The sequence below is a fragment of the Pyxicephalus adspersus genome, chromosome 1, assembly GCF_032062135.1.
Source record: "Pyxicephalus adspersus chromosome 1, UCB_Pads_2.0, whole genome shotgun sequence".
NCBI classification, from domain to species: domain Eukaryota; kingdom Metazoa; phylum Chordata; class Amphibia; order Anura; family Pyxicephalidae; genus Pyxicephalus; species Pyxicephalus adspersus.
In genome coordinates, this window is record NC_092858.1 from 17052215 (window position 1) to 17068789 (window position 16575).

The following is a 16575-nucleotide window of genomic DNA, read 5'->3' on the forward strand; positions in this document are numbered from 1 at the left end:
ACGAGTTATAGTTAGTGAGCAGAGATAAGACTTTTTGGAAACAAGCACTAAATCACTGTTAGTGAGCTAGGATGGGAACAAGCAGGGCGGTAAAGAAGAAGTGATATACTCTGGTGAGCAGTTCTGCACTTTGTAATATAGAAAATATAATGCATTTTATAGACTAAAAAACAGTTCCTGGAAAACCATTCTCCTTTGTAAAGATGCACAAATCGGTGGGCCTATATTTTTAATTAAGTGCTTCCATGTCCAAAAATGTCAGCTGTTAACTCAATGCAGTTACTTGACAGTTAGGAAATACATTGGTTCCAATGAATTAGATACATCTCTGGCTTGCATTGTGCAGAATGTTCTTGAGGAATACAAAAGGGAAAGCAGAGCCTGCAGATGTCATAGCTGCAAGTTTGCTTACTTTGGCTCAGCCAGCTATGGGCTGTAAAGCAGCCCAACCATTTATATGTGTGGGAGATAGAGTTCACCAAATTCTTCCCATGTGCATCCTAGGGTTTGATGGTGAAATGTTATATTTCATTATCTTACCTACTTATCTTACCTACCTTACATTGAAATAATATTTTTAAGACCCTCTGTCCCAGAAATAATTAACCCCCCTAGCGGTAATCCCGAGTGTGACTCGGGGTGGATTTTACCTGCAAATAGTGGTAGCTTTAACCTAAAAAAAAAACCCACTCACCTTGCTCCGTTGTCACCCCCCGTCGTCCTACTGGTCCCTGCAAGTCCTGGGGACACATCCTGCTCCTCCGATCTTCTGCACAATGCAGAGACGATCTCCGCGGTTTCCCGGTGACACCAGTGCATACGTCGGTGCGGGCGGGCGGATCACCAGGAAATTTAAAAAATTTTGTATACGATTCAATACAAAATACCTGTATTGAGTCCAATACAAAGAAATTTTCATATACTATATATATTATATTAAAATATGTAATATATATGCTACGGTACACTTACATTACATGTTTAACTTTCTTTTTTTTTTTTTAAGTTTAAGAATACATTTATTAACAATTGGACATATTTCGGTGAGTTATGCCAAAGAATTATAGCCTACAAATATAAAGTGGTAAATTTTATTGCATGAAAATTTGAACAGAATTAGAAAGCTAGGGAGGTAAAGCAATACACACATTGGTGCACAAGCGTGTACATGATGATGAAAGAGTAAATATTCTTGAACCATCGTCATTGGTTAACTCCAAACTGATGACTGGTTTTTAAGGTGTTGCTAAAGAATTTGGGCTATCGTAGTTTGCTATCATTTTGAAGCTACAAGTAATATGATGTCTTGAAATATTTGGAATCTATTTATTCAGATCAGTCAAATTTTTTTTATAATGTTTTAGGGTTTTAAGTATGTATTTATGTAAAAAAAAAATAATGTGCATGTTAGAATGCATGCAAAAGGATATTGTAACAGTTACATGGGGCTGATTTAGGCTGTTCACTTACCAAGGTAAGTTATCACTTTGCAAGGCCTAATCCACTTAGCTTTTTGAACATGCTGATAGTTCATTTTGCAACTATCCGTGCACGTGATAGATTGTTGAAATCAGCAGAACCGTTCCATTTCATTTACTACCTTTGAAAGGGGTTAGTTCACTTTACTACAGCCTTTATTCATTTAATAAATCAAACACCATTGCTTCTATGTTTAATTAGGATTGACAGCTAGTATGCTGTATTCATCTCTGTAAATGTAAGAAAGCAGAGCATCACCTTGTGGACAAATAGGAACATGACAGACGAAAAACAACTATTGTATTTCCAACATAACTTCAACTTTGACTTACACGGGACACACATGCTTTTTTACATTTGTTCATATGGGACATGTTCCCATAGTTCCCTACAACCCTCAGCAGTTTTGCTATTATTTAAAAAGCCTTCAGCTGCCAGACTTCAAAATAAATTCAATTGAACTCAAATTGTAATTGAATGCTCATGCTATTCCAATGTTATGGAATCAAACCGAAATAGGAAATCTGTGTTAATTTCTGTTCAGCTGAAAAATTGAAAACATTTGATCAGGGCAAATAGTGTGACTGTGTGCTTGCTGACTTCTGCAAGACTATTAAAAGAATGGCCAAATATAGCAGAAAATCACTTCTATCTGCTAGGGTATTATTAACAGCGATTATTTGTATCTCACTCAAGATCCTTGCATTATAGGGAAAATTAGATCTCTACATTCAGCACAAAAACATGGTGTATAGGCACTTTGAGTGCCTGCTGTTTATGAACCGATGCTGCTTTGAATTGTTCTTTGCCCTGTAGGTCCACATTAAGGATAATAAATGTTCCCAAACTTTTATGTGTAAGTTCCCAAGCCATCAAAATTCTAACTTTGCAAATCATATAATCAATGGTTTTGTTTGCATTGTGTCACAATACCCAACAGAATTTAAGAATTTCTCCACTGGAAAATACAACTTGAAAATAAAAGTCTGAAAATGACTTCCATGGGGAAATGCAGACCGATCATAAACCACAAAAATAGGAACCCAACATAATAACACAAGAAAAACCATTACCTTTTTATTTACATTTTTAAATCTAAAATCAAAGACAAACTCACTCATTCAGAATTAAATCTGGTGCAAAGTAAAGCATCTGTCCGCTGACATGCGTATAGGACCTCCAACCCATAGCAAACACCATCAGACTCATCCAGGAATATTGCAGGAGGATAATCTGATCATCGATGTGCAGATTTCTAAAGCCTGGGGAGATAAATGAATGGTTATATGACAAAGTATTGCCAATCTAGTACCATTACCAGTTTTGTTATAGAATTGAGGAACCTAGAAAGGGATTATTGGAGCCGAGTCCTAGGTTTTGGGACATACCCAACAGTTCTATGGTGTCTTGTGATCTATGATGGATTCTTTATATACTGCGGAGGACCCAGTAGGCAGGGGGTTGACATGGTGTCTAGATGAGCAAATGCACTGTGCTTTTTGGGGCTTTCCTCATGTAGGATCCATTTGTGATGTTTTTATGGGTGCTTCAAACCTGCTTTTGACCACCCTTTGACTTGCATTTGATCTCCTCTTGAGTTGCCATTTGACCTCCTCTTGGGGTAACATGTGACCTCCTTTTAAGCTGCATCAAACTATTCTAACTAACTATCAAACTATTTTAAATGACTTATCTATAAAGAAATGTAGTTATGTACCTGTACCCTTACACACAAAAAAGTCATTCTACAGGTGTCCAACTTCAAAATCCAATTAAATTGTTCTAAAGTGTTCAACGCCAGCCAAAAGGGACCTCTTTCACAAGCTAACATGTTAGTAATTCTATATGCAAACTCAATGGAAATGCAGAGGAGAAGAACTTAAAGAGGACCTTAACCGAGTGTAGCTCAGGGTTACCGCTTTTGGCACTGAAAATGAACCCCGAGTCACACTCGGAAATACCGCCAGGGGGAATTTCAAGCAGTAACCCCGTGCCACACTTGGGGTGGAATTGCAAGGGAATTTAAAAGTCCTACCTGTTTCCCACATTCCAGCGGCATCCTCCAGCGATGTCGGCGGCGTCCTCCAGCGATGTCCGCGGCGTCCTCCAGCGATGTCCGCGGCGTCCTCCAGCGATGTCCGCGGCGTCCTCCAGAGATGTCCGCGGTGTCCTCCAGCGATGTCCGTGGCATCTTCCGGTGATGCCCGGCCCCTGGTGATGCCAGCCGGCATCTGGGTCCCTGGCATGTGAACGTTGTGGACTTCTGCTGATGCAGAAGCTCACCACTGATCAATAAGTTTAGTTCCCCTTTAACATAAACCTGTAAAACTAAAGGGAATTTCATTAGTTTGGGGATGGCAGTTCACTGAGCTCAGCCCTGAAGTCAGACCCCTTATATCACAATACAACTAGAGCAGCACACAGGAGATTTTTCTGGGTAAAATCATGATGATGGGCCACTTGACGTTAGACTGTTAGACTTAATATTAGGCTGGACATTAGTATGCAAAAGTTTAAAATGTCTAATAGATTCAATTTAATGAAAACCAGTGGCACTGCAAAAACCACCCCCATTGCCTCCAACCCCTCACTGGTAAGGACAAATCTATTAATGACACTTTTATATGACGTTACCTGGTAATAATTTGGACCACTTGACGACACAGAGGAGTTGTCGCTCGCACAGCTGGTTGAGGCTGCACAGGAGAGCACTGGGGGTCTCAGGTTTGGTGTTGTCATACCCGGCATATACCACCTCGGGCTCTATACTCTGCAGAATCTGCAGCAGTTCTGGAAAATATTGAATCTCTTGTGCCGAACTGGTAGATATTCTACGCGCCAGAGACTGCTGACATTCAATGTTAGTGGAGGAGGGTTGCTGTATCACGATCCTGTCCAGCTCACTTCCAGGTTTAAGTCTATTAAACTTTTTGAACTTCCGACCTAGAAAATGGAGAACAAAGGAAGATTTTATTGAGGCCGTATAAGAGTTGTGATGACATCTTTTAATGACAGCTACAAAACCATATGTAATGTATTGATCTGATGCCTGCCATGTTCTAAGTCCTAGTCTGCAGGTATATAATGCACAATGCAGACATCTTCACAATGGTTTAGGATTGCAATGATGCCTGGATAGTTATATTTGTAATGAAATTTTATTTTATAAAAACAAATTCTTTCTGATAACAATTATCATCCCTGTAAAGTCAAACACAAGGTTCAAACTACCCATCCAGTTCTTAGATCTACACAACTCTAGCATACATCACAGACCTGACCAGTATGGGAAGGGACTTGATCTTTCTATGTTGCAGTTTTACTTGCCCATGTAGGTGTTTAAAGGTATCATTCAAACCTTGTGATTGGACAGTGAAAAAAGAAGCGTTACTCTGATTAGTTCATCTCTGAGTCACCTTGTTCTCTTCAACTATTAACATGTTTTGTGGACTGCAACTCTTGCCTCTCTCCCCTTCTCTAAGCTCAACAGTTCCAAAACAATAAAAAGTCAAATTTAAGTACTTACACTGCTTGTATCAGTGCACCTGAATTATTAAAGCTCTCCAATAGTGAAGAAGATGGCTTATCATAGGTGAACCTGGGGGATTCAGCAAACCTGAAATGCATTTCTTCCAAATCATTTGCTATTGTTTGGCAAATGCTTTCAATCCTGGATCAGATCTATTTCAGGTTTGTTTTGGAGAGCTTTAATAAATCAGACTCAGTGTGTGTCTTTTATATCCCAATCCCTTGGGGTAAATGTACCACTACTTTAAAAAAACATTGTATTACACTCAATACATTCAAAATGTATGGCTACAAACAAAAAGTGTAATTTTGAAGATAACAGACAAATGTTATGTTTTCATTCCAATTAGAACACAACAAATAATAGGTACCAGAAGGCACATAATCCACTTATTCTGATGTATTTCTTAATTCCCAGTGGTAATTACTGTGAATGCATTAGGCACTGCCATGACTAATAGTTAACGCCGGGATAATTATAGTTTATTGGTTAGTTTTTTGTCTGCAGCTTTCCCCAAGCTAAACTTCAATAATAAGTTCATTTGCTTGCCAACACAAATGACAAAGTACTCAAGAGTAGTTTAATTAATTTGTGAAAAACCAAATAAGAGATGGTGTACATACTTTTATTTAGGTGATTTCTATCAAAGTTCTATTAAGAATTTAGAACCTGTCATCATTTAAGCCTGCTTTTAGAATATTAATGTGAGCCTGTCATCCAATGAAAAGCTGAACTCCAACCTTCCCATCAGTCTTGCACAGTTGTACAGGTTCCTCTTCTATACTCAAATACACAGAATCTGCACCAAATCAATCAACACATCAACATTGGCTTTTTTTTTCAATGTACCCTGGCATTGTCATCTTGGAATATGCTGATGCTAACAGAAAGAATTCATTGATGGAAAAACCTGGTCATTCAGTATATTCAGGTATTTAGTTGGCCTCATTTTTTGGACACAGAATGCTGAACTTAGACCTGACCAACTGAAGAAACCACACAGGCTTGGAGCATTTTTGGGGCAGGTATTGTATGAAAGTATCATAATCCTGGCAAGTTTTCTTGCACCCTTTGTTTCTATTTTTCTGATTCCCTTTTATTTTTCTCTCACAGTGACAAGAAGTGAGGAAGAATCTCCCCAATGCAAGAAATCTCTACTGACGTCCAAAAGCCAAACAAACTGTTTGGAGTGAAGATTTATCTCCCTTTTTTAAACAGATTTCATTTTTAGAACCCTCCTATTTTCTTTAATAAGCAGGTCAGTCTCAAAGTTGTTCTTCATATCTGGATTATGTCTGCTTTAAAACAGAAATAGTTGGCCAATTCAAGCTCACACAACAGCTGGCATACATATTCATGTGATAAACCCTACTTTGCTATTATGAGTTTAATAGAGTGCTTGTGTCTTCATGTTTCTGGTCCGTATGAGAAGCATGATGTAATAATATCATCCCAGCCAAGATACCGAGGTCACAGTGCCCTGTAACGGCTTCTGCTAAGTACAGCCATAAACACCTTTCTTTCTCTGTAAAAAAACATTCTGACTCAAGTTACAGAGGGAAAGCAGATGTCTCAATTTGAAACAATTTGTTTTCAGTTATTAAAACATAATCTAATCGATGATATTATTTTATATTATATTAAAACGGCCTCGGATGTCTATCTGGCAGATTGGGCTTTTGTGTTATGAGCTGGTATATCTGTGTAGATTTTTGTGCCATATTATCAGCTGATCCTTCTTTACGGGCCATACAATATGAAGGCAATGGCCAGCTTACAGTTAGCTGTGATACAGTGCTAGGTGTAGGGGTATCTACATGAACCATAGGTTTGTACACAGGTGCCCAAGGTGGTACACAAAAGGTCTTATTTATTTATTCTATTTATTTAATACACATAATATATTATGAAATATGTGTAAAACTTTTTGTTCTGAAAAGGTAAAATATGAAAAGGGCAGTGTTGTATCTAAGACACTGATTTTGATTTTAAGGCTAAACTCCAATACAAGGTAATACTACTCCCTACAATACCTGGTAAAAATGGTCATTTTATTTGATATTAAATAGATAGCTAGAGAATTTGTGTACGTGATCATGGAGAGACAGGTGGAAAGCTGTATCCTTATTTTTAACATTTCTGTCCTCTTGCCTGGCTCGCCAAATATGTTAAAATATGTTGGGGAGTATTAGGAACAGGATCATCTTCTTGAGTATTTATCAAATCTTCATACAAAGTTACAGCTGCAATATAAAGACTACATGATATAAAGACTACATTGACATGTGAGTATGTGTATGAGTGTGTAAGATGTGAAATGTGTGATGAGAAGCCAAATAGATGTGATGTGCTACAATATGGCTACAGTACAATATATATACATGTCCATAGAGAATACATACAGAAATAGAGAAAAGAAACAATTTGCTAAAACAACTCATAAACAGTTCCTCCAGCCTCCTGGGCAGTCCCAAACTACAAAGATAACTTCAACTCTGTCAAGTATGATGGATAAATGACATATGTTCTGCCCTTCACTTGGTCAGTCATGTCCATGAAAATGGCATCATATAAAATTAGTTTTTTTTTTTAATATTTAAAATTAATGATCAGTTGGAAGAATGCCCCTTCAACCTTTAAAGATAGCTAAGCCAGCTCATCAAGATCAGTCCAACAGTCGACCATCTAATAATAACAGAAGTCTCTGAGAAACCCAAGATCCCACTGCCAAATTTTTTGGAACTTGCATTTACATTATAAAGAGATTGGAACCATGGCACCATGGATAGTGTGCCAAGATAAAGGTATTGCTGTTCAAAAATAATGTTAGAGCAAGGACAACATTATTTTAGCCACAGTAAAAAAATGTTTGGTGAAACTTAAAGACAACATGTTAGAAGAACTCTATACCAACTGTAAAACATGGTGGTAGAAATATTACAGTTAGGGTTTCTTAGATTTCCTATGGCCCGGGAAGATTGATGCCATTGGGCCTAGTTTGTTGTAGAATGGTGAAAATAGACCTCTGGGTGATAACCTGGGTGATCCAGGAAACCTGGAATAGATTTCTTACTCATCATTTGGAATCATTTGCTATTGGCTGGCATATTTTTTAAATCCTAACCTAGATCTATTCTAAGTTTGTTGGATCACACATATTCACCCATGATATTCTATAATCTTCAGTCTTAAAGAGCTTTAATAAATCAGGCTCAATGTTTCCCTGCCAGAAAGAAACAAATGTATTTTTGAAATCAGATCAAGTGGTGAAACCCCACTACTTGCTCTATAAAGTAATTTTGGGATTTCAGAATTACATACGGCTGAATATAAAGCTCTTTATTCCTGTGTAAGGAGAAAGTAAAAATTAAGCTTTATGCAAACAAAGCTTCTATAGTATGTACATGGAAATGTTCATAATTAAATATTCTATATATTATGGCTTCCCCCAAATTGACCTTAGACCGTGGTAATGACATATGAGTATGGTAGGGACATTAGATTGTGAGCCCCTTTGAGGGACTGTTAGTAACATAAACTTTGTAAAGCACTGTGTAATGTAGGCACTATATAAATACAAGATGATAATAATATTATTATTCTAAACCAGTGTTGAATGGTTTTCAGTTTTAAACACTACTCTGTGCCCTGGTTTAAAATGTGATCAATCCATCAAGCTAAACTCTGGTCACCACTTTATAGTATCCTCAAACCTTTCTTCCCCTAATGCTGAGCTTGTTTTTCCATTTTTTACTTATCTCTGTTATCAGTTCTGCTCTGCCTCTGCTAAGAGCACAATAAATCACTAAGCTTAGTTAATTTGTAATGTGTCTGTGCTGTGCAGGCACTTCATACTATTATTGTTAGGGATGAGCGAGAATGCCTCTGGCATTCTCGCAAAACTTTCCTCGAAGTTCTGGCAAAATTTCGCTAAACCATTGGAAATCACTAAAGGAGGATTATCACAGCTGCATTCATAAATACAGCCGTAGCAATCCTCGGGGAAGCCCTCATTCTAACCTGTAGTGCCCGGGGATCTCTCACTGAGAGGATGATTCTCACGGCTCCATTCATAAATGCAGCCGGGATACTCCTCCTCTCAAAGTCCTGAGTCATGTGGCTTGCGTTTATTAATAAACGTGGCCGTGGGAAAAATCAGAGGATTTTTCCCACGCTGCATTAATTCATGAGCAGCCAGTGAGACTCACACTGTGTTCCTGAATAGAGAAACTTTATCTAGGAACACATAGTACAGGACTGCAACAGCAATCAGAGGAGCGGAGCTGGTAGCCTCGCTCCCCTGATTGGTCTTGCAGGTCCCAAAAATTTGGTCTCACTGGCCAAATTTACAAAGGCCATTCTCGCCTACATGTTTGGTAAGTGAGAACGGCCCATATCGCAGCGAGATCGAATTTAAAAAGTTATCTTGCTCATCCCTAATTATCATGTGTTAACATTCTTACAACCCTGTTGTTCAATGACTCACTGGACTACTTTGTGATTTCACTAAGCAACCATGTAACAGAAAGGGATTACTCAGCTCACAACACTGCCTCTCACACACTGTATCAGCAAATAGGTATTCCTGAACAGACTGCATTTGTATAAAAATGACCATAGGCAACACCCACACATGAAGCTGAAACTAAATAACTGATACATAAACAAATAGCTGAAAGTGAATGGCCAAAGCAGCACAGATGGGAAGTGGGCGGGATGAACCATTTAATCCATCAGACAAGATATTAGATAAACTTAGGATAAGTTTGTGGGGAAATGGGACTTATCACTTTGAGGACAGGAGAGAGTTATCTACAAGTGAGTGAAAAAAGCAGTTCTGCTTTTACCAAAGGCCTAACATGCATATAAACAGTAGATTATCTCAAGCTCATGGATTTTCTTTCATCGGGTCCCACGTCGTCCCGGTATCTGTCTTCAGTCTGGTGCAGAGGGAGCGCCGGTCACCATCATCTTCTCCTCTCTTCTTCCAGGTTCTTCTTACTGCGTCACCCGATCTGACATTGCGCAGGCGCGAAATCGGGTGATGTAGATTGGGAAAAAACCTCGCCGATCTCACTGCGCATGTTTGTGCGTGTGGCTATTTATTTTCTATTGATGAAAGGGCCCATAGGTACATAGGTGATGTAGGTATCCCGGGAGGCTCTGTGCTTCCATTCATTGTTGATCACTTAAGCGATCAAGATTTAAGGGGGCGGTGCTGCACCCTTTATATTTTTTTTAAAAAAAGGGTGTTGGACTTTTTTTTTGGCAAAATTTTTACCTTCAATAAAAGGGTTGTTTACCCTAAGTAAAAATTCTGAGTTAGGGTACACTTTAGGTCTTGCTGTGCCACAAGATGTCGAAAGATTTTTAAACTTGACAACATTAATGAAAAATGAATCACACTTGAAACTGTGTACTTATTTAGGAACACCTTTCATTAATCTGACAATTCAAACAGGAGAAAACCCTGCAAATGAAAAAATTACCCTGCATGCACAGTCAGTAGGTCCAGGGATGAAATCAATTGACATTATAGGGAAATTCTCATTTCTGTTGGAAAATTCAAGCTTAGCCCCACCTGCCAGTTTTACCTCCCTAGAACTTAATATTATGCAGTTTTCCACTGACAGTAATCTTATCTAATTTATTATTTCGTCATATGTTTAATAGTATGAACATTTGTAACAGGTTACTCTAATTGCAACTATGAACTAAGCCTGCTCATGGGGGATGAGTTCCTCATTCAAAGGCTCTGTAAGCTAGAACTATTGTATATAACAAGCTTTTTAAAAAATGTACAATGTGAGAAGAGAAGAATACAGTTCTACCTGCTGAATATATTTTTCGGGATTCTTACTGAATGAAGTTAAAATTAACTTTGCAAAGAATAGCCATTCAGGTGCTTTATACAATGATCAGCTCTGAAAGCAATGTCCACATTTTACTTGGAACACCAGGATACCTATTCACATTTGTCTGATAGCAAAAAGTAATAGATGCAAGTTGTATGCCAGCTGTGATTTGGCAGCATGAAATCTATTGAAAAACCTAAAGAAGTACCCAGTGATTGCCGAAGCTAGTCGGATATGTAGGTCATCATTTTGCCAACCCTTTAAATTTATATTTATGATGTCCTGTTTGGAAACATATTTATTACAAGTGAATTTTAAGACTTTGTATTTGAATTATTTAGAGCTCAATGCACTTCCCATGGAGAATAAAAGGATCATTTCTTTGACCACTATGAGCACAAAACTAGGTGAGTAGGAACAATGGAGTCACTATCACGCTACAGCAACTTTTCAATTTCTAATCATAGGAGTGAATGTTACAGAGTGGGTGAAGAGTGTTTTCCTAAATCACTTTCCCCCTTGAGTACCTATATTACCACTTTGCAGACAATCAGGCTGATAGCCACCAATTTTTGAGCAGAATGTGAAACCAGTGAAAGGTAAAGGTAAATTACACATGGGGATGGCATTGCAGTATATGACATTTTCCAGATAGCTACCACTCAACTTTAATAAAAGACAGACAGATAAAATGTGAGTAGAATGTAGAAGATCTTTCAATGGAAAGACTGATTGGGAAAGCTTTTTACAAAAAGCCTTTATATATTATATCTTTTTCAGTGCAAAATATTCTGCTTTAGTGTGTGGTACACTAGAAGTGATTGTTTTTTGTCCAAAGGCTGAAATAGGAAAAGGAGATTAACAGTGACCTAGTGCCAGTTTATTACTTTTCACACAGTGGGGAGAGATTCTGCTAATCTAGAGACTCTTATACGGCAGGTGTATTGTATATGAGGACTTGCTTTAATACAATGTATGTGATTTCCTATTGACTGCATCATATTGCACTTATTTATAGGTTGATATACTGATCTTACCACCTGATGATTTAAAGGGGACCATGTGTATTATAAAAAGTAGTTTTTACCCAATTTTTTATTATTGCTATCAATGGATGACTGTAGAATATATGGTGGTATTTGCAATCATATGGTATCAAAATTTGTTATAGGATCAAATTGATTAATTGAAGTGTACATTTTATAATTTCAGTCAACATATAACAACTGTAAAATCTGTAGATACAATTGAAGTTTCTCATTATATATGCAATGAATAGGATGGGTGTTCTTTTTAAATGTGCTAGGAATTAATTATAAATGTGTTACTTAAAGCAAAAATATAGGCATTCATTTAACACCACCTTTGACCCCCCTCCCCTGCCACATGGTATTTCTTGTTACTAATTACTTCTAACCTTGTAGTTTTCTATCCTGTTCAGAGACTTTCCACCTTTTTCTATGGTAATGGTACGAAGAAGTCATTCCCCCAGAACTAAGCAGCACTGACTTAATGACGTAGAAGGGCTGCTCAGTCCTGGAGTTTTGTGAGTGAGCCTAGCCTACATGATGCACCATGAAGACATTACATGAAAGGCTGGGCTTATAGGAACAGGGCGGAATCTCAGATATGGTTCAACCTATGGAGGAAAGAGAACCAAGGTAGAAGACAGGGACAGCACTGGAGTATAGAGAGGGTAACGAGAAATTTGATTTTTTTTTCATTAGTTAAAGCCAAACTTCATATGGACTGACAACACCAGTTTGGTGTTTCAAAAGCCTATCCATATTATGTGTGGGGAAAAGTTAATCTAAGATACAGATGTAGCCTAAGTTGTAGTCTGGTTGGTGTTATGTCTTAGGGAACTGATGAAGTACAAATAAATGATTCTGCCTTTCCTGCAGCTGCAAAATTTTTAAAAATTTTACAAGCCTGGCAATGATGACACAAGAGGTAATAAAAACTTTTTTTGCTACAGGAAGAAAGTAAAAAAATAATACTACTGCCACTGATTGTAAAATGGGAGGGGATGGATTGTGTAAATTTATGCCAAACACATACAATTCCTTATGGGCGATCTCTATGTAGGCTAGATCTGTATATTCTAATTGCCCAATCTGGTTCCTAAGGAGAGGACCCATCTGTACTCATAAAGGAAAAGGTATCAGGTTATTTAGATAGAAAAGACCAAGTTGCCCGTTTCCTTTGATGCCCACATTTATATTCTGCTATAGAACATTAGCATGTGGGTTAAGAATTAATGAGTTAGTTTATGCGTAAGGGATGGAAGTGCTCAAACAAAGACCATCTTGACATACCACTTTTCACAGTGCATTATCATAAATATATTTATTTTTGGAGACACATAAAGTGCACTCAAGAATGTGGGATGTTCAAGATCAATAGTTGAGTATTCTCTGCTCATCATGTAAAAAGAGATGGAATGGAAGTACCTTAGTTTGGTTGGATGAGCCAGGTGCAGAACAAAAGGACACAACGTCCTCATTTTGGCAAATGACATAGTTCTCATCTAAAAAACTAAGATAAATTCCGCACTGACGTGAGAGGCATTTTTCTACGAACCTGTACTAAATATGTATGGATACTACCCCTACTGAACTCTCTTTATTGTTATGCTATATCAAAGGTGTCATTATCTTCAGAGTTATTTACCTAGAACAAGCATGCAGATCACAACAGAATATAGTAAGAGTAGGTTACTGTTTGTTGTTGTGCTTTGTGATGGTTTATTCATCCTAGAAGAACTTGTGTGAAATGGACCATTCTTGATTGTTTCAACCTGGGGGAAGCTTAATAATAACTTTCAGGTCTTCAGGTAACCCCTGCTAAAATTACTACATCCACAGCTCACCATACATTATTGTGGTGGTAGGTAAGAAGAATGCCTCTTACAATTCAGTCCATTGGGAAGGCTGCCACCCCTACAGAAAGCTAAAAAGATCTTTGGAATCTAAATTAAAGAGTCACAAACTGCTCATTGCTCATGGAACCCCTGCAGGTCTCAAAGGATTCAACAGATCCCTGGTTGAGAAACACTAATCTAGCCAACCCTCTTTGACCCAAACTTCTTCAACAAAGTTCTTTAAAGTGATAAGACCAGGATTGAACTTGGCCACAACCACAAATGTTTTCTTGGGAAAAGACCAAAGAAGGCCCATCCATATAGTAAAGTATTGAAATGGATCTCTGATTTTCAGGAGGTGTGTGAGCTACAACTGCACATGGAACTTGATACAAAGATCAATGTAGCATGTTACCAGAAAATAATGGAGGACAACCTGCATTCATTTGGATGCTCCTCATGGGACACACATAGATCTTCCAACATGAGAATGATTCAAAACACTAAGGTCAATTTCAACCTTTAGTGGTTACAAATATAAAAAGCAAAGGTGCTGGAGTGGTCATCACAGTCTACTGACCTCAATATCATGGGACCACTTTAGAGAGAGCTCCCACACATGCAGTTTATGCAAGACAACCCAAAAATTTACAGAAGGTGGACATTTTTTGCTAAGAATGAGCAATGTTACTGTATCAGAAAATCAGGGGCATAATCCACAACTATCACAAAAACCTGCATGCCATTATTGATGGGGGCAATACACAGTAACTAAAAGTATACAAACTTTTGAACATGGACCATCTCATTACTTTCCATACAGCTATGCTTTGTTTTTAATGGTCATGCCTATTCAAGTCAATAGGCTGACCACTCAAAGGAAGTGAAAAAAGCCCAGGGATGTTGCCTGTTCAAAATCTTGCTTATGCAAAGTCACTGGACTGGAGATAAATATTATTTTTAATGACAAAAAACTTGAATGTTTTAGAAAAATGATACTGTTGCTGCACACTGTAAAGTGTCAGGAATGTATTTAGTATTTATGCAGACCAGTAAAGTTACCGAGGGATCTCTTTTAAATGTATAACATTTTTTTTTTTTACTGTAGCTGTCTCAGAAAATAGCAAAAACATTTTATTTGTCTTTCCCTGCAGCTAATAAACAGTAAAAGTACAAGGAGACCAGAACAATACATAAAACAGTGAACAAAGCAATGCTGCATTTTCAAGCCTTAGGCTATAATCTTAGATTTTATTATATTTTAACCGCAGCTAACAAGAGTTCGGTGGAAGTCTATCACAGAGGCATTGAAAAGGAAATGTGAATTATTTACTGTAAGAACATTCTCTGTTTCCTCAAAGTCTTCTTAAAGTGGTCATCGAAATTATAATATATGGCAATCATAGATTTGTGATTTTACCTGATATTAAGTTTGAATAATACCATGATACAGACTGAGAATGCGGAAGCCCGGTATGAATAGAAAATCATATTTCTAACCTTTATACTTTGTATATTCCAAATATGGTTTATATTTGTTATTTGGTATCTATATTTCTTATTTATAGAAAGGGAAATAAGGCCCAAGAGGAAAACCCAAGATTGGAAGGTCTAGATGTTTGACAAGCCTTAATTTTAAATCAGGTAAATGAGTCCGAAAAATAACACACATAGTACCGGTACCTAATATAAAATAATATCAGGCCAACATTACATCACAGTGCTTACAAAGCATGATATCAGTTGTCATAAACATCAACCGTGTCTCGTTTCATCAGGGGATGTAGAGATGTTACACTAAATGCATCATAATAAACATCACAAATTGGCAGATAAATTACCATATACATTATATGATTATAATATATGTGACTGTTACTATGCTGTGTAATAATATACTACATATACATATAATACATAAATAATACATAATATGACAGGTATATTGCTGTATTTAGTAAAAGTGAGCCGTAGTGTGTAATGTATATGGTGGGAAATAGATGTTTATGATATGGTGGGAAACCGTAGATGTATATGACAATTGATATCATGCTTTGTAACCACTGTGGACCTGATATTATTTTATATTAAGCCCACTATGTGTGTTTTTTTCTGACACTTAATTAACTTAACTTATGTCTTTTTTCAACCTAACCTACTATATAACTATGTAACTGTGTAAAACAGTATTACTTTATTCAAGCCTGCCTTCCGTCTCTCATTTACCCTATTTCTCATCTATCTAACTGACCAGTTGAATCTTAAAGGGATCCGAGGCACCAGAAAAACTTCCTCTGTGTTTTCCACTAAGCTTCCCATATGCAGTATTGTCCCTTCAATATTCCAACATGTAAATTTCTGCAGTTATAATATTTATTTTTTAAAAATAGTCTTTTCTTTACATATAACAGTTTTAGCTACCATCTACAATATTCATTAACATAACACACAAACTTTAATATTTATCTAATAATTATTCTTACTTTATGTACAATAACATTTATGACATATTTTCATAAACTGTTTGTGGTATTTATCTCTCTATCACTATTTAGTTGCTTTTTGGTCTCTACATTCCCCTGAGGAAGCCTCTCCTGCGAAATGCATCAGTTCCAGGGACCAATCTTATTGTATACATTATACTTCCTTCTTCTCTGTTTGTAACCAATTGACATGAATGTTGAATTTCATTTAGCACTATGAGCTACCAACCCCACTGGACATTTTGGGACTAGGACTACACGTATGTGTGAAATTGTATGATGCGTTTGCTTTATTTATTGTAAATTACTCACTGATATATGTTTGCCCCAAAAAACACTACTACTACTATTCTCATTAATTCCTTT

At 37.2% G+C, this 16575-nt stretch overlaps 1 protein-coding gene across 1 annotated transcript in view; it reads right to left on the reverse strand.

Moving 5' to 3' along the window:
- The window catches only part of PGR (progesterone receptor), a 52863-nt gene that overhangs the window by 10371 nt on the left and 25917 nt on the right, over window positions 1-16575 (reverse strand). The window contains exons 4-5 of the mRNA XM_072402888.1: window positions 4114-4422; window positions 2597-2741 (exon numbers count right to left, since the gene is read on the reverse strand). Coding sequence (XP_072258989.1) covers window positions 2597-2741; window positions 4114-4422 — 454 coding nt within the window. The remainder of the gene's footprint in view (window positions 1-2596; window positions 2742-4113; window positions 4423-16575) is intronic.